The following is a 19,259-nucleotide window of genomic DNA, read 5'->3' on the forward strand; positions in this document are numbered from 1 at the left end:
ACTGTTTTTCTAAGCTTTTCATTCCAAACCAGAGCACAAACTAATCCTGGAGTGTCAGCTTTTCCCGTGGAAAAAAAATTTCTATTTCTAGACCTAAGCTTCCACAGCGAGATCAAGTCGCAAGGCAAGAGCACGTCAGAGACACAGGAACGAACCAACCCAGCATCAGAATGACATGTGCTGAACCCCAAAATCCCTGAACAAAGATGAACAGAAAGAAGTGATTTTTGAGGTTTCCAGACTGTGAAGCAGAGAAAGCAGCAGCAGAATAAGGACTCTGTGGGTGGGATGCAGTAGTCTGTCCATCGTTTTGATGACAGCCTGTTCCTGCTGAGCAAGGTTGCTGACCTGGCTGGGGAGGTGATGCACAGCCAAGGCCAGGGTACCAGACTCCAGTCCCGAAAGCAAAGATCTGGGAGGGCAGGGAGGAAGAGCATGCCAGAGCAGACTGGCTGACCACCAAACCCCAAGCACATTATATAACTGGGCTCTCTTCCCTCTGCCCATCTGACAAAACACATAAAGCCACTCCTAAATCCACCAGGCAGCAGCCCCAGCACCGGGGAGCTGAAACTGCACACTGGCTGGGGAACACAGCACTTCCAGTCAGCAGCAGAGCAGAGCAGTGTTTCTAATCTTGTATGGTAGAAACAGGGCTGGAAGGAACATCAGTCCTTGGCACTGTCCCTTGGCTCAAGGCAGGTCCGGCTCTACTTGTGTTACTCCTGATAGGAGTCCAGCCTGTCCTCAGAGATTCTGTGACTCCCCCAACAATTTATTCCAGTGCTTCTCCAGTCTGTTGTGGCATCTCCTACAGACTCCATCTGCAAGCGAAGGAACCTGCTGCTAGTAAGCTGCCACACCAGGGCTGGTACGAGAAAAAGCACACAGTTCTGAGGTGCTGCCTTCCAGCACGTGAATACATCATCTTATCAACATCTGCTAGATTGGTGGCATGGCAAGGGGCAGAGCTCACAACACTTAGTACATCACCACAGAAACCCTAATGATGTCAACAAGCAACACCTGTCCTCCCTGTGTGGCATGTGTGGGGCAGAGAGACAGGGAAGCACATCAAGAATTGAAGAGCATCTAAGCTGCACCTGGAAGAGCGGGAGGCTGGAGGCGGTAGTGGGGAACATACCGTGCACTGCGCCAAGGCAGCTGAGATCTGCTGGATGTCATCAACTGTGTTCACATTCAACGAGTTCAGGGTTTCTGTGATGTTATTGCGAGTCCAGGTCCGGAGTTCGAATTCATTTCCAGCCTCAGATTCCAGAAGCATGGACCTCTCGTACTGGGAAGGAGAAAAGCAGGCAAAGTGAGGAAATGTATCAGGTTGTTTCAGAGGATGATCAGCTGTGCTAAGTCACCTCTTCCCTGCACTCTGTATCTCCCTGCCTGTGCTCTTCCCCAGAGGGTGATCTCATGAGCTGTTTTTTCAGTAGAACTCTCTCAATTTCACTTGTGCTCTCTAAGCAATTATCTTAACAGCCTTGCACTTGACAGCTCAGTAGTATACCAGTGTGCAGTCCTTATCCAGCTAAGCAAAGAGCCTGCGCTCAGGGGGATCACCCCTGCCTGGCTTCCAGGCATGCAGCAGGCTCTTATTGGGCAGCTGACCGAAATCCCTGCCTTGCCTATAGAGATGCACATGGAGGGGCTCAGCACTACTTTAGGTACAAGTGAAAGTGAATGCTGCCAGGAGGATGATGCTCCTGGACTGTGGATTAAAGACCTTGTATGCAGGCAGAAGATCCTTCTAGCTGCACTAGCTCAGCAGTCAGAACAAGGTCTCCTTAGCACCCATAGCATCACTGGAGCAGCTACAAGGAGTTTCCAGCCCTGCTGAGCTGGAGCGTGATGGCTGGCTCAGGGGAAGCATGAAGGAGCTGGGGGAATCTGAGCTAAGATTCTGGTTTCTAAATTCAATGTTTAGACTTAAGGTTGGCAGTACAGAGGAAAAACTATCTGAATATGAGGACAAAAAAGCAGGTGGCATGGGAGATACCCAAGCCAGTGCCTTCTCTAGGATCCTTGTTTTATTTTGCAGCCCTTCTGCTTCCCTGGTCATTGTGTGTTGGGAGCTTGCTAACCTTTTTGATGCATGAAAATAGGTCCAGCCCAGCTCCCAGCACGGACATACACTGATATACATGAGAAACTGCAGCATTAATCATTTCCCTACACCACTGTACATAAACTGGCCAAATAACATTACTGGCAATTGCAAGGCCTTCTGGAGGCCCTCTTGGGCAGCGGGTGCTGCTTTACCTCATTTAAGATGGTGATGAGGGCGAGAGAGTACTCAATGACCTGCTGAGGATCCCCTTGTTTCACTAAGCCCTGGAGCACCGTGTCAGTTTGATTGTACAGCCAGTGGGAGAGGCTGGGGAACCCCTCAGGTAAGCCGATTTCCATGGAGCTGCCAAGGGAAAGAGGGATTTGGGTTAAGTGCAACTATCAAACAGGGCTGGGGGAAGGAGGCAGAATCTGCTTTTCCGCTGGTAAGGAAGAGAAAGGGGGAAGCAGGTGGTTAAACAACAAAGACAGCATTGCTGAACCTTGCCCTGGTGCCCAGTTTGCACAAGCTGTATGTAGGAACATCATGGACCTGCATCCTGGTTCCTCACTGGTCCAGCTCTGCGAAGCTGTAGGTGGAGGATGCACACATTGCATTGAACCCAGAGAAGAAAATTCAGGTTCAGTGTGATGGAGCAGAAAGAGCACTTAAAACCAGAGTCAGTGTCTGGGAGAAGCTGCACTGCTTTTGGCACTGTTCCCTGGGGTCTGAGGAACAGCTGGGACACAGATCCTCCTCTGCAGGCACTGCAGGACTGCGCTCCAGCCTGGGAGGCCAGGAGCACATGTACAGCATGGGGAGCTCCAAATCAGCCTCAAGAAGGAGCAGTCCTACAGCTCTGCCAGGCAGCAGAGACCAGCTCAGGATGCTGCCCAAAGACCTGTGGGCACTTGTCACCTGCATGGAACGCACTGGAAACCAAGAGGCATTTGCAGAAGGGATAACTGGGCTGGCACAGTACCGGCCCTGCCGAGACTCAAGCTGCAGTCAGTCCTTCCACCCTATTCAAATGCATGTGCTCTCCACTTTGGCTCCATGAGACCTCCCTGGCTCTCAGCAGCGGAAGGTGATGGAGCACAGAGCTAAGAGATCTTCCGCCAAAGTGACATTGTGCCTTCAAAGCAAGGTGTCACTAGGGAATTAAGGAGGTGGTAGGTAAGCGGTAAGGAAAGCAGTAACTTATGGGGAAGTCTCCCCCTTGAGTGATGATCCACAAGGACTGGATTCTCTGTATTGCACTTCTGCTGAGCCTCCCCTCCCCTTCCCACCAACAGTCTCTTCCAGGAGCAAAACATTTCACCCAGCATCTGCCGAGCCCTTCAGGACAGGGACTCAGCAGTCAAGCCGTAGGACTGACTCAGGAGCCCAGGCCGGACACTGGCGCTGCTGCATAAGCCCAGCCTGCGAGCGGTGGGTCTTACCTGTTAACGGCTACCACGGTGGCTCCCAGCTGGTCCTGAACAAGGACCGCCACAGACACCATAAAGCCGCTCTCATGGAAGCCCGGGGGCAGGAAGGCGCTGTGCTCTGCACGGCTGCCCTTGTACACGCAGAACTCATGGTAGTGCCCAGCCCTGTGGCGAGACGCCAGCAGGATGTACACCAGCGGGCCCTCCGCGTCCTCTGTGTCTCGCCAGCCTGCAAAACAAACCCAGACAGGGGGTCTGACGGGGTCGAGGGCACAGAGCGGGGGCTGCAGCCACCGTCCCAAAGCGCAGCCTGACCGTCAGAGCTGGCACTGCCTGGCGGTGCCCCGTTCCTCCCCCAGCATGTCCCACCCTGCCCAGCCCTTCCGCATGGCACCTGCCCTCACTGCTGTCCCCAGCAAGGTGTCACCCTGCTCCGGCAGAGGGACATGTTGTCCCCAGAGCGAGGACAGCTTGAGGACTCCACTGGGCTGCAGGGATGTCTCAGGACCTCCAATGAAAAGCTCTGACCCTCTCTGAATTTTTCTGATATTTAGGGGTTTCTGCCTAGTTGTCTGGGTCCCGTAACATTTAAAGGGATTTGTGAAGACTTCATGAGCAAAATAAAAATGGGAATAACCCTACTGGGGCTGGGAACAGCACTGACCCAAGGCTGCAGCTTCTGTACAAGCCCTGCAAAGCTGACGTAAGACAGAGGCTCAGCACAGTGCTCAAGCAGTTCAACATCTCAGGAATAACTGAGTCTAGGATAAAACCTGCATAAAGGTTTCATAGGAGCTCCCAAGAATTATGAGGAGTCTTGTGGGAGCCAGACAGTTGGGAAATTCACTGTGCATTTCCCAGTGAGCACCACCAAAGGTGCTGGTTCTGCCCAGGCTCACTGCACTGGACATGTGACCAGTGAGTCTGTATCCTGCGTGTTTCACTTCAGCTTAAAACAATTACTAACAGCTAAAATTCCCACCACTCCAAAGAGACAGCAATTTCCTAATTACTCTGAGTGGCTCAAAACACGCCAAAGTTACAACCATATGATGCTGAATACACTCATGCTTCTCCCCCAGAAGTGCTTTGGTGACCAGCCTCCCCAGAATCAGACGAGTTCATCATCTCTGCAGTGTGGCTTCTCAGCATTTGTGCACAGACAGCACTAACCTCTAACACTAATTTGGGGAAATATGGTTTAGAGGCACTTAATCCTCGGCCCAAGACTACAGGATGTCAGCCAGGCCACTTTTCCAAAGCTAGACGTGTTGTGCCATCTCTGCAGCTGGTTGAGAAGGTAAATGCCGACGGGAACACCCAGCCCACATGGCAGAGAAGGCCCCAGTGCTTTGTCTTTTGACTCTTCCCATGTGTGACTCAGTTTTGGCACCTCTCTTCTTCTTCCTGCACTGAAATGCCAGTTCCTTCCACAAGTACTGCCCTGGCCTGGATATCACCATTCAGCTACATGAATTAGGATGTTAAATTGGTAGGCCTGCTACCATGTGTTTTAGAGCACCATAATTCGGGTACACAAAGCCTCATGGTCAAGGCTTTGGGGATCAGAAATGGAAAGATCCACTTCTGAACTCAGCCCTGGGCAACAGTGACCTGGGGTAGGAGCTCAGAGTAAAGAAAACACCTGTGGGAAGAAGGGCAGCAGGTAACACACTGGTCATGAGAAACCTTTGCCCATGAGGAGCAGAGTGCCCAGCACCGCTGTCCGCTCGCTCTCACCTGCACACTCAAAGTGCACCTTTGCCATCAGTGCCCTGAGGGGTCCTTCCGGAGACAGCTGGCAGGACCCTCCAACAGGTGGCTGGTTGGGGAGCAGATCGATTGAGGCGAATCCTTCCTCCCCGGTTGTGAGGTCTGTGATGTGAAGGGTAAAAGTATATCCCTCCCCATCCTTCAGTGCCCCTTGCCTCAAGACCAGGTTCATGCCTGTGTCGCCAGTGGAGGTAGTTTTTTTGTCCAGGATGAGAGACTTGTTTTTAAAGCTGTGTGCTGCCCATCTCTATAGAGAGGAAGAGGGGAAAAGACAGGAGAGGTTTTGTTTAAATCTGAAGTTATGTCCTTAAAATGTTTTCAGATTGAGTTTCTTATAAAAAGTAACAGATTTCTAGTGGGAGCATCTGCCAAATTTGCAGTTGATAATTCAGCTTTAGTCTTGTGTGCTACAGCAACAAGAACTGGAACCTTTCCAAAATGTCTGGTGGGAATATTTCCACTGTGAGATCTACTTTAGTCTCTGGGATTACATCACCCTCCGACAGAATATTTCATAATACAGAATACAAAACACAGGAAATAAATTAAATACTGGTGGAGTCTCCATGGGATACCATGTTTTATATGCTTCAAGCTGAACGTGTCCTGGATGGTTACTGTTAATAGCACAAATGTACAATTGCGATAACAAGAGGAACAGTGAGATAGCCAGCCAGAAAATGCCATACAAGTACATGCTGGGCTTGCTGGGAGCAATACAGACTAGCTCTCACAACAAGACTTCCACTTCTGAGACCTGCTTCATTCAACAGGCTGCAGAGATGCTGCGGAGTGGAATCTGTCATTAGAGGAGGGCATGAGGGACTTGGAGGATCAGAAGAGACAGAACAACCTCTGCTTGAGCCACCACAATAATGGGCAAAATGCCAACCAGCAGGGAGAAGAAAACACTGTACAGACCTCTTCTAGGAAAAAAGTGGCTTTTGTGTGGAAACAGCTGGTCACTCATGAGCTTGGCTTGAAAATGACCCAGCAAGGACTTGCCCTTGTGTAGGTCAAGACACTGATGGAGGACCGTCAGGCCATGTGTCCTGTAGCCTACAGGCACAACCCAGGGCAAAGAAAAGCTCTGGATATCTCAACAGGGGGTCCAGTGGTTACAGGACATGAGGAACCTGCTTCACAGGCCCTCCTAAGCCTCCTCCATGCTGCCGAGGCACGGAACAAGCCCCATGTCACACAAAGCAAGCTCCGTACAGGGCCTGCTTTAAACTTCTGACTCTGTAAGCCAGTCCTGCAGCCAGTTCCAGGGGCTGTGATGAGGAGACGAGCATCAAACAGCCTTCTTCGTCCCCTCAGCCAGACCCAGCCCGCCACTGCATTAACAGTCAGCGATTGTTTCCCCTCTGTGTCTCCACAGCAATTTAGGTCCCAGACTTTATTTCTCACACAGCTCTTTCCACCCTGTCCTCTTTGACTCTCCGCTTCTCCCTGAAGTCCACCAAAGGTGAAGCAAAGACCAGCTAATGACTTTACCCCAAGCTTGGAGTCGTTGTGACAGTTCTGGCAGGTCCCCTCCAGGTAGACGTAGGAGCTCTTGCTAACTTCATAGACAGACTGAGCCTTGCAGGAAACGCACTCCAGGGAGACAATAGGGACTCCTCCCCTCTTGATGAATACCTGGGAAAGCAAGAGACTCCATCAGAAGATCTGAGACAAAAATACATACATCTAACAGTTAAGCAGACATCCCAGCACCTGGTTCTGCTCTGCCACAGCCCAGTCTGTGCTAAGGGAACAGCAGAAAAGGATTTCTAAAGGATTTCAGGTCATCATCTAAGCTACATCACTTTCCTTACACTGGCCAGTTCTGTCACTGATTTTCAAGAGTCATCCAATGCCAAACTGGGCCAATCTAGGTAATTCTGGATTTACTTTATTTACACTTTTTAATGACACATCACTTTCAAAATGTCCCTCTGGTACCCTGTGCTGAACTCTCAGCAAGTCCTGCTTGTGCTGCTGGGCAGAGATGATGCTAACTGAAGCACTTTGGTGGACCAGCCATCCCAGGACAGCTGTTAACCCTACAAAAGTGGGATCCATGTTACAGTTAGGAAAAGAGGACAGTGTAACTGGGAGGAGGAAACCCTCCACTACAGCACAGACCAAACATCTGGTGAGCACCTGCCCTGGGAAACAACTGCAGCTCTCCTTTGTTTCCTGTAGGCCAAATTCTTGGTCCTGCCTCTGCAGCTGCGGAATGCCTGACCTGGTAAGGTCACAACAGATCTGCCGTGGACAGAGGACTGTGGGGTTGTGGGTCCCTGTCTTCGACTCGGAAGGCTAAATGGGAAGTGTTTACAGTCCAGACTAGCAAGAGGGCTTAGGGCAAGCCAGAGTTTACTGAGAATACGCTGCCCTGTGCAAAGCCAGCATGGTCCTGCTGTCCACCCCCAGCCCTGCTCTGACCTACAGAGCTTGGACTAGAATCACGTCACGTTTTAGGACCCAACCCTTGGGCTCTCAGAGTCCACTGCCTGTGCAGAACCATCATCATTTCTGGCACTACCTATGTCTCTGAGAGATAAAAATAGCCAGAAAACACAACTCCCACTGTGCATCAAATGCATTTTGCTCTTCAGCCTGGAAGAATGACCTTTTCCAGAGAGTTGCATGTGTTCCAGGCTTTTAGCTCAGATCTAAGTTGCACATCTCAAAACGTCTACCACACCTCCTCGGCAAAGCACTTGGAGAGAGGAGAGCACTGATGGCTCAGACACAACGGCTATTGAGCTCTGACCCCAGTACTTTGTCTAAATTCCTTTAATCCTCTAGGAAATGGGGTTGTCCAGCATTCAGCAGAGCCCTCTGCCCTGGCATAATGAATACTCTGAATTCAAAGAAAGGCAGTAATGAAGACATTGTTTAATATGGCAGACTTTTAAAAGAGGATAAATATTCCACAGGACTAAGCTGAAGTGCCTTGAAGCTTCATCCATTCCTACAGTATTTGCAAATTTCCTGCGACACTGGAATCACTGTTTTGTGCTCATGCATGGAAACCAGATAGTACGGAATGTCCTTGAAAGACTATCAATTTAATTTTTTTCTTTTTATCCTCCAGCTTTGGTTTAAGACCCAGGCAGTAAGAGTTTCCACTTTCAGACTAACTGTATCTCTAATTGCCAAACACACCACGATGAATGTTTCTGACATAAACCATAACTGCTGTCGGACTGCAGATGCATTCAGCGTTAAGCTTAATTTGACATAAACAACATGCACTTAAAAAAAATCCTCCCTTAAAAAAATTCACAAGGAGAGAAGAGAGGAACTATTGACAGTAAAATTAAGTACCAGCTCTTAGGAAGCTCTCTCTGGGCAAAAACTGGGGAGGAGCCTGGTGCTGTGCCATGTGAGGAGTCTGGTACTGCACAGGGTGCTGGAAGAGCCACCTATCATGGGCTCCTTTGCTGTGCTGCTGCCGCAGACCCTCAGTCCCGGTACCATCCAGGGCTGGGTCACTAACACAGCCTCTGCACAGAAAGGGATGAACGGATGAATGCAAGGTCTAAAGGAAGGAAGAAACTAAAAGGACTTGGCAGGACAAGCAGAAAGTGCTGCCCAAGGCAGCGTAAGATGAATGTGTCACAGAAATACCTATGTCGGTTCCTGACAATGACCTGGATGAGATGGGTTAGGGAGCCCCAGCGATGCCCTAAAATCTGCTTCCCCTGCTTTCCCATGCTGGCTGGGGCAGGTGGGTAGTGTTAGCTTCCACCACCCCAGCTGAACTGGCACTGGCTCGCAGATGGGGCTAGGGGACACAGCCTGGGAAGTCACCCATAGCTGGCCACTGTCCCGAGCCAGCAGCGCTCTCCTCTAGAAAATTCCTTATGAAAAGGGCCATGGACTTCCAGCTCGGCTGTCTCCAGCAACAGGCACACAAGGACAGAAAGCGACAGTTGTCTATGGTACGTACGGTTTGATTTGTTGCCTCAGGACTCATACCCTCCTTCCTGACGGTGAGGTCGAACGTATACTCCACATCTGCTTCTAACAGAGCTTTGGAAATTGTGACAATTCCTTCCTTGGCACTGAAATTCAGAGAGCACCCTGCAGCCGAGCTCTGCTTGCAAGGAGAAAAGAACTTTCAAACCCTCCTTGGTACGGGTGCACATCAGGTTAGTCCACAGCCAAAACATTCAGGTTCACACAAGTCACTGCTACAGATCTTACTGTGCAATGCCACCACTGGGGTGGGAGAAATGGGGTGGCATGTGGGCAATAAAGCACATTACCCTATTCTTCAGGTTAGTAAGCAATACTTGGAATACTCCTGTGTTTCATCTGAGCATCAATTTCTTATTTTACAGCAATTAATTCTTCACTAAATAGCTTACAAACATTGCCAAACAACACAAAAAGCTCACATTAAACTCAAAAGTCTAAGCCACACACACTCCACAACTTTCTGTTTTGAGGTAAAGATAGAAAACAATGACATTTTACCAGCAAAAGAATTGCACATTCAATCAAAAATGCTCTGAGGGGGATCTCCCGTAAGAATCTGAAGGGCAGTTCTCCCCTGCCCTTCTGTCACCGTAGTGTCAAGACTATTTCAGCATGTGAGGACAGTGACCTGCCTGTGCCCAGTGACCATGACCTGTGCTCACTCGACTCCTCCAAAGTCTAACTTCAGCCCCTGCTGAAATTAAAGACATTTAACTGTTACCAGGTGAGGAAGCAGAGCCCTCAGCCCCGCAGGCTGCAATCAGCAGCTCGGTAATTCCTTCAGGTTATGGAGTGGCCACACTGAAACCACGAACCAGAGGCCAAGTGCAGAGGCAGCGGCGACGCAGATGCCTCAGCTGCCAGTGCCAACACTTCTGCCGTGCAAAGGACACTGCAGCACTGGGCTGCAGCAGGCTGCACTGCACAGCTCCTCACAGCAATTTTTGTACCACCATCCTGAGCTGGGAAATGGGAAACCTTTGCAACCCTCCTTCCAGAGCAGCTTTGTTAAAGATGCTCACAAAAGCTTCCCCCAGTACCATTTGAACCCAGACATATGTTTGTAGCGGAGCTGCTGTGTGGCTCCCAAACCCTCTCTGGCTGTGCAAAACTGTTCTTACCTTGGAGGAGAATGTACAAGACCAATCGTATAACAACGGAGTCTGTTCACCGTCATCCAAGTTTGGGTCATAGGACTTCTCCCCATCCAAGATTAAGTCCTGAGTGTTGGACCATACACGGTATGACCCCCCATCAATGATTGGGACCAGCTTACTCGGTATCACAGTCACATTGGCAAAGATGCTTTTGGACAGTGGGGTGTCTCCAAAGGAGACAATAAAAATGAAGCAGTAATTCCCAACTTCCAGGGCAAGCTTTGGTATAACTAGCTGGGGCCTGTTCACATCAACATTTGGCAGACGGATCCTGCTGGAGTCATCCAAGTTCATGCAGCTGGGTGCTTGGTAGATCTCCCACAGGTGCTCTGTCTGGTACTTGATGCATCCTCGGAGGTCAATCTGTGCCTCTAGGTAGTTCCTCTGGGACCGCTTCATGACTACTTGAGGGGGCAAGGCTAACTCCACCTCTGGCTCCTCACACTCCAGGACTTTGACAGTGACAGTGAGGTGGGCTATGAAGAAGCTGATGAGATTGGTGGCATTCACCTCCACCAGGTAATCCCCAGGGCTCACGTAAGAATAGTTGGCCACTGCAACCCTGGTCATTTGAGTGGAAGAGCCATCCCCAAAGGTCCACAAGAACTCAACACTCCTGCTGCTGGGCACCACTGCTGCTTCAAACAGTGCTGTCCTGTTGACAAAGGCATTGGAGGCAGTGAGGGAGACTTGGACTATTGGGTCTTGGACTTGGATGGTTCTGGTGATATTGATACCTCCCAAGTCATTGAAGGCATTGAGGTGAATCTCAAGCAGCCCTGCAGCTTCTGGAGTGTAGGAAACACTCTCTCCTGACACAGTGACCACAGATCGTCCTTTCTCTTTCCACAGGGAGAACTGCCATGAGAATGCCACACGGGAGCCACTCCCCACCTGGGCATGGAAGCTCTTCTCCGTGCCTGTGGGTATGCCTTCCTCACAGCAGTTCAGGAGCCTGACATCACGGATGGCCTCCAGGACAGAGATGAGCACTTGGGCATGTGCGATGCTGATTTGGTTCTGCACTGTCACAGTTACCAAGTAATCGCCACTCTTGGTGAACTCATGCGTGTACCTGGACCCATTGAGCACCACAGAGTAGTCCCCACTTATGCTCACCAAGTAACTCACAGAGGTACCTGACAACATCCTGATCACAAAGGTGACCTGTTCCCCTGGCTCCACCACCTTCTTGCTAGCAAGAACTTCCAGTCCTTGAATCCTGTCCAGCACTGAGATATTCCTGCTGGCCAGAGCCCAGCTGATGTCATTTGATGCATTCAGATAGACTGTATAAAACCCTGCTGTGGGGAACATGACTGCCACAGACTGGCCAGTCAGCGTTCCATTTGGCACCTCCCAAAGCCATGTCACTTCAGTCCCTTTCTGCAGCTCCCCCTCAAAGACCACTGTGGAGCCGGATGAGACGTATCTACAGTCCAGTTCTGCAGTCCCTATACTCAGCCCCTCTATGACCTCCTCTACACAGATAGGAATTGTTGCATTGGTTGAATTCAGCTTGTTTTCTGCTTCAACGATGACCTCTATCACTCCAGGGCTTTGGAAGGAGTGTATAATAAAGGGTTCAGAAGTAACAGGAGAGAAGCCATCCTCTAGGTACCAAATGTACGTGATGCCAGTGCCACTGGTTATGGTGGTACTTATGTTAACAGAGGCATTAATAGCAACTGGGTTGGGGAAGGCACAAGGCTTTAAAAGACCAATGCTTTCAATGAACTCCAGTGTCCTGTTAGCAGTTGCACATCCCAGCATATTAGTGGCTTTCAGATAGACAGTGTAGTTTCCAGCTTCTAGGACAACCAAGGAGAAGGTTTTCCCAGTGAAGGTCTGCACAGCATTGCCATCCCTTTGGGCTACCCAGCTGTAAGAGATGTTTGTTCCCTCTCTCACCACTGCCTGCAAATGGAGTGTTTTGTTCGTTGGGAAATAGATGTCCTCTACCAGGTCACTGCTAGCCACCTGCAGGCCCTCAATCTGTTCCAGGACGTAGACATAGATGCTGTCCTGCAACGAACTGATCTTGTTCTCTGCTGTCACAATGACATTGAATGTGCCCACGGACCGGAAAGTGTAGGAAATTGTGGACGAGCCTTGGATAGGAGTGCACCGATCACAGAGGATCCACGAGTAGCGGATGGCACTGCCAGCTACAAGTGTGGCTACAAAACTCACTGAACCATTTAACGGCACCACTGTCCTGCTGGCATTGATGGTCAGCCCCTGGAGCCGCCGTTTCACTGTGACATCAATGACGGTCTCATTAAAGCTCACATCATTCCGGCCCACCACACTAATAGTGTAATGGCCCGTGTTGTTGTAGGAGTGGGCGGCGATTTGCCCGGGCTGGGTAGTGCCATCTCCAAAGTCCCAACAGTAACTCACTTTGGTTCCATTCATGCTGGCAGAGAACAGGTAGATCTGGTTCAGCTCCAAAACACTTGTCCCGTTATATTCAATCTTTGCTACCCCAACCGGTTCCTGGACTTCCACAAACGCTGTGTCGTTGTTGAAAGAGACATTGTTGGAGACAGTCACTGTGACCAGGAAGACCCCTGTGTTCTTGTAGGTGTAGGTCACTTCAGTCCCACTCGATCTAGTGGACTCATTGGTCCCGAAATCCCAGCGGTAGCGGTACTGGTAGAGAGGCACGGCACTGACCTGGAAGCTGCTCTCTTCACCAAGCCTCACAAACTGCTTGGAAGGGAGAAGTGTGACATTGACAATCTCTGGCTCCACACAGACGCTGGTGAAATAGTGAGCCTTGTTAAACCTGCTTGAGAGAGTCAGGGAGAGGGGGAATGTCCCACTGCGGGTGAAGTTGTGCATCACCACAGGGTCCCCACTGATTGTGACATTGGACGAGCCATCTCCAAAAGTCCAATCAAAGATGTATTCATCAGGATTTCCTGTCACATATGCAGTCAGCTGCACGTCCGGGTGCTCAAGGATGCAAGAAGTAGGCTCTATTTTGAGTACTTCCAGGACAAATATCCTAACGGGCACAGTTTGGGAGACAGAGTTCACAGGATTCACAGCTGTCACATTCACGGTGCAGTTGATGTCCTTTACATACACGTGTTCTACCACTGGCACTTGAGTCCTCAGCACCGTCCCGTCCCCCATATCGAATATCCAGGTGATGCTGTCCCCCGTCTGCACGGAAGCATTAAGGGTCACAGATGCTCCCAGCTCTGCTGCCTCATCTGCAGAAACATGAAGCCCAGTTATCTCTTCAAACACTTGGTAGTGCTCAACTGTCTCCACGCTGCTTATGGTATTGTTGGCAGTCACAGTGATGTTGTACACCCCTCTTCTGGGGTAGCTGTATGTCACTGTAGACTGGCTCTCTGTGAACAGCAAGGACCCATCCCCGAAGTCCCAGGTGTACACGACGCCATAAGGAGATGGCAATGGATCAGCTCTGAAGGTGACCGGACAGTTCACAACTAAAACATCCTCCTCTGCTTCCATCTTCACATCAGTCAGGTAACTGTGGATGTGAACTGGGGTCAAGTGGGTGAGGTTCTCAAACTGGTTTGACACGACAACCACCAAGGCATACTCTCCTGCATTGGAAGAGAGCAGAAAAAGACCAGTGGTGAGGACACGCTTGCGCAACAACTTGCTCAGTGCTGCAGCAGTGTGGGAAGCAGGATGGGGACTGCAGGGAGATACTCTGCTTCTGCACTGTGCACACCCTGGGCTTCGCTCCTCTGCTCCAGGACAAGCAGGAATTACACCCAGGCCATCCATGTGAGGACCAAACACCAAGTAAGAAGCCAGTCTGACAGATATGGAGAAAAGATTTTTTTTCTGTTTGCTCACAAAACAGACCCCCATCCTGCTGCCCACAGTAGCGCTCCCTACCCTCTCCCATCAGCACAGAGCTCACTTGCCACTCGTCTGTCTGCTGTGACTGCCCAAAAAGGGGACTGTGTGTGGTGGTCTTGCTTCTTACAACATGGACAAACCTCTCCTGGAAACAGTTACAGAGGATGGCAATTGCTGGAGACTCCCAGTCACTCTGGCTGTTTGCTCAGGAACGAGGTAATGACTTTCAAGCCATTGTTTTATTTGAAGGTGTATTATAGCCCCCTTGCAAGTAAAATATCTGAGCCCCTTCTTCCCCAAAGAACTGTCCTGAGCATACCTGGGTCTTGATAGACGTGTGAAACGTTGTGCTCAATTACAACCTCATGCACACTGGGATCAGGAACAAGGAAAGACTTGTTGTAGGGAGGTTGGAACAGGTATGTCTTCTGGACACCATCTCCAAAATCCCACCTGGAGAAACATGCAAACCGTGTTACACAGCACAGCAGGAAACTCATGGAAATCCCAGAGGAACACTGGCCTGGCCTAGCACTGTCTTTCAGGCTCAGGCCTGGGGTTTCCAGAAAAACCACAGGCAGTGTAATGCCAAGTATCAGAGCAGTAGCTGAGCCCAGTGCTGCAGAACTGTTGCTGTGAGAGGAGTACAGCACAAGTAAGAAGAGGAAGAACCCAGTATTAAAGCAATGTTGCAATCCTTTAAAAGAAAAGTATTTCAGCCTCAACTATAGGTCCCAGCCAGTGTGACTGAACCACGCTTGCAGAGATTTCAAATTAACTAGACAGCAGCGGAGAAATGGGCCATTTGACATCAGCTGGCCCTGGGAAGAGAAACAGTGCAGGCAAGACTGGTAAGCTATGCATAGTAAGATCCTAAGTTTGGGCAACTTGCAAAGGACTCACAGGAAAAGAGCATCCACAGCTGAATCAACCTGAACTCTTGCTGTAAGCTCCACGGTGCTGTTCTGCGGGAGGACTGGCAGGACACCCAACACAGTCAGGTTCTTCATCTTATTCATCATCTCCACCGTGACATTGTAATTGACCGTAAAGTTACTGACGTGGTTGGAGGCGGTGAGCTGGGAAGGACAGTGGGACAAAGAATGCATCTGGGATCACCCTTCCCTGCTGCCCTCTCCTGAGAGTGGGGCTTCACTGTACTGAAGAGGTCCCACCAGGCAGGCGAGCAGGTAAGGTCAGAGAAGAGCGGCCTGTGGGACAGTGAGACAGGGGCAACAGCCTGAATGGCACTGGAAAGCAGCATGGACTGGAAGGTCACCTACCTGGTGAAGCCACCTCTTGCTGGAACCACCACATCTTCACTACTAAAGTCAGTCCAAGACTGACTGGTTCTACAGCAAGAGGACAAGAGAAGATCTTCTCATGTGGGGACTCCTCTGGCTCTGAACTTGCTAGTTACCCTTTTGCCTGCTCTGAGGTGCCCTGCACAGTCCCCAGCTGCTGAGCCCAGGCACTTGCTGCCACCGAGGGGGCAAGAGCCACCCAGTTTCCACAGGACAGTGGTGGATGAGTGCCTCCAAGCACAGAGAGCGGGGATGGGAGAAACTCACAAAAGCACGCCAAGTGCAGCTCCAGCGTCCTGGGTGCAGTGGGCACAGAGAGGGAAAGCAAAGTTGGGCAGAGGAGGGAAAGGGAGGCAAGAGACTGAAGAGACATGACAGAAGTAGAACAGGATCCTCAAGGTTATATAGGCATTTAACACTGACAAGGCACCTAATAATGAAGCATCTTGCCATCTCCTCGCCTGCAGGAGAGCTGAGCTGCTGACAGAAAGGATCCTTCAAACCCAGTTGAGCAGAGACCTCCCACCCCAACAGATAAAAGAAGTTCATGTCTTGGCTTCTGTGGGTCTGTTCCACTGAATCCAGCAGACCCTAGCCTAATGCCACCTTGTCAGCTCTGTAAGTGAAAGCAATCCAGGCTTGTCAGCAGAGTGCTTCACCCAGCAAATCAGTGCTACTCAGCATAGTGCTGCACCAAGCAGATTAGTGCTAGCATGCCCTCAGAGCCAGAGCTGGTGTCTCTTCAGGAAGCCAGCAGTTACCCTGCTAACGGATCAAGCAGCTTGGAGCCAGACCAGGACTCTGCGTGGCAGTACAGGGCATGACACAGAAGGATGTTCTGGCCAGGGATAAACTCCTGTTCCACAACAGATACCTCCCTCTGCCCAGACTCTCTGCTCTATCATTCCTCTGGGTCATGACAAAGCCCAGTGTTCCAGCCTGCACCAGCACAGAGAGAACAGGACAGAGACCAGAAGAGCTTGTGGCAGAAGCTCTGTGCTGCCTATGAAAGTCTTACATTTGCATCCTGCCTCTGCCTGAATTCATGTCTCCTGCCTGCCAAAGCAGTGGCTGGCACCCTGCAACAGGGCTCCCTGCTTCATTCCTGTTGGGGAGGAGTAAGAACAGACACTCCATGAACAGAAAGGAGAACATGGAGAAAAGAGGAGAAAGTAAAGACGAGGAAGACAGCAAAGTCAGCTGTAATGGAAGAATAGGAAGAAACTTACTATTGCATTTGCAAGAGCAGCTCAGTGAGAAATAGTAGGCGAGCTTGTTAGGTGAAAACCTTCTCAACTCATCTCTGCCTTCTCCTCTCCCTGCTGCTTTTCCTGCTTAGTTTGCGGGACGAGATGGAAACCCAGGATTGAAATGGTATTATGGGAAAGGCCTTGGCTTACCGAAAGCTTGTACACAGCTGGGCTTTGGTAGATAACATTGAAGACAACATTGTAAAAAGTGAAAGATGGCTTATCATCTACTGTCCATCGGAAAGTCACATCTGACCCAGCTTCCATCACAGGGATGTAGCTCTGAAAGGCATGAGAACATTTTATACTAGTGCAAGAGAAAAGCATGCACAGCAGTTCCCAGGAGACCTCCAGCTGAACTGGAGAAGGAGCAGAGCCAGACTGGGAGGCATCACACACCTGTAAGACACTGCCCTCAAAGCATGACACAGAGGTGCAAGATCATCTGTGGCTTTGCTGCTGATAAAGAAATGCAGACTCTGACTCCATAAATAACAGCAGAGCAGGGGGCAGAACACATACTGCCTGCCCCCACATCCTAGTGCTCTGCTCTTGTGATCAGGTCTCTTTCTTGCTGGCTAAAAAACTTTCCCATATCTTTGCAGAAACAACTCAGCTTTAGCTACACCTGTAAGATGAGTCTCTGACCCTCATCCCTTGACGGTGCCTGACCCAAAGGCTAAAATGGTTGAACTGCACTGGACAGGATAGTCTCCCTCCTCACTCCTACAGTGCCTCCTGAGCAGACCGTGGCAGCCAGGAAGGGTGAGACCATCAGGCATTGCAGGCATAGGGTTCTGCCGTAAGCAGCCAGAGGTTGAACAGAGCATTCACAGATACCAAGGGGCAGTTATTGAACAGGTTTCTAGGGCTCAGCTGTAGCTCTGGGGACAGGGGATTGGAGGAAAAAAAGACTGCAAACACCAGAGTAACTCCAAGACTTTGACAGATGGATGAAACATTTTTATAGCTTCAGCTAGCTGATGTAAGGATTTAGTAGAGCAAATCTTAACACCTAAAGGAATAACTACCTTGACAAGTCAAAAGAAGGTAAATACTGGCTTTTTATAATGCCTCCAGTTTTCTGTGGAACTGGAAAGGCAGTACCCACCTCACAGGAGGTACTGCCTTACCTCTAAGGGAACCCAAGTGAATGTACAGCTGAGCTGTCTTCCTGCTGGAGAGCACCAGTGCTTTCTGCCACATGCCTCTGCCTGCAGCGGCGCTGTCTGCATGGCCTGGGAGCTGGCGCTTAGCAGCAAGCAGAGCTACACCCAACCAGCGTGGAGCTGAGCCCCTGCCCTCCTCATGAGCCAAACACACCACCTTAGTCTTAAAAGCTAAAAATGCTACTGACAAATTAAAAGCAGCAGTAATCACTCACCACTCGTGTATTTAGCAGGACTCTGCTCTCAGGGTCAGGGGTGGCCCGCAGCCCACGGATAGGCTCCTCCACTTTCACTGTGACAGTGATGTTCTGCGAGCTCACAGTGTTCTCTGCAACCAGCGTGTGGGTGCTCATCCCCTCCCTGAGGCCGCTCAGGCTGACCACTGCAAACCAGGTGTCATTGGTCTCCCTGGCACAGTCTGCTGTCAGCAGGGCCACAGCCGCTGGGCAGGACCCCTCGAAGGGGAAGGTGCGGTTGTCTCCCAGCCAGCTAGCTGTTGCATTCACCCCTGAGGAGAGTTTGATGACCAGGGTAGTGTGGTTGGATGGTAGGTAGACCCTGCCGCCCTGAGGAGCGGGGTGGATGACACGCAGGCCTGACACCTGGGAAGCCACCCAGAAACTGCAGGACAGATTGGTGCTGAAGACCCCGTTGTCCACGCTGGCTCTGACCGTGTAGCGACCTGGATGCTCCAGCCCCGTGTTGTGGGAGCTGATCACCGGGACCAGCTGCTCCTCAGCGTACCAAACTCGGAGAGAACAAACAGTGTTGTTCATCCAGGTGGCACCGATGAAGCCGTCAGACAAGCCAAGTGCCGACTCCGAAGAGTTTATGCTTAAGACGTTGGTTCTGTAAGGGGATGTGGTACTTGGTTGGCACTGGAGGAGTAAGCCCAAGCCTGCATTGTGCTGGATACTGAAGACATCCTCAGACCTGACAAATATATTTTCTTTTCTGAACGTGACCTGCAGAGAGAGGAGACATTTTTGGATTAATGCCTCAAATCAAGAGCACTCAGCACCCAACTATTGCCTGGGCAAGACAGCTGGATTTACTGCCAAGTGGAAACCAACTTGGAAGCTGCAGATGCAAACACAGCACAGGGAGACATTTCACCATTGGTCACTCTGAATTAAATGCGCTAACACAGAAGCCAGCCTTATGCTCTATCCCCACTGCATAAGTGCAACGGGAACAGCCCAGGAAATCTGCGCAGCCTTTTGACCAGCTATGCTATTGCAACAGGTTACTGTCGGGAGTCCATGGCTTAGAGCAGGGAAGATT

General features: G+C 50.5%; 1 protein-coding gene across 1 annotated transcript in view; it reads right to left on the reverse strand.

Moving 5' to 3' along the window:
• The window catches only part of PKD1 (polycystin 1, transient receptor potential channel interacting), a 98,948-nt gene that overhangs the window by 25,547 nt on the left and 54,142 nt on the right, over window positions 1-19,259 (reverse strand). Inside the window, exons 11-21 of the mRNA XM_056337682.1 lie at window positions 18,191-18,940; window positions 16,957-17,088; window positions 15,156-15,331; window positions 14,572-14,705; window positions 10,365-13,987; window positions 9,212-9,358; window positions 6,763-6,906; window positions 5,233-5,512; window positions 3,505-3,721; window positions 2,275-2,425; window positions 1,145-1,297 (exon numbers count right to left, since the gene is read on the reverse strand). Coding sequence (XP_056193657.1) covers window positions 1,145-1,297; window positions 2,275-2,425; window positions 3,505-3,721; window positions 5,233-5,512; window positions 6,763-6,906; window positions 9,212-9,358; window positions 10,365-13,987; window positions 14,572-14,705; window positions 15,156-15,331; window positions 16,957-17,088; window positions 18,191-18,940 — 5,907 coding nt within the window. The remainder of the gene's footprint in view (window positions 1-1,144; window positions 1,298-2,274; window positions 2,426-3,504; window positions 3,722-5,232; window positions 5,513-6,762; window positions 6,907-9,211; window positions 9,359-10,364; window positions 13,988-14,571; window positions 14,706-15,155; window positions 15,332-16,956; window positions 17,089-18,190; window positions 18,941-19,259) is intronic.

Source organism: Falco biarmicus, chromosome 4 (genome assembly GCF_023638135.1).
Source record: "Falco biarmicus isolate bFalBia1 chromosome 4, bFalBia1.pri, whole genome shotgun sequence".
Lineage (NCBI taxonomy): Eukaryota > Metazoa > Chordata > Aves > Falconiformes > Falconidae > Falco > Falco biarmicus.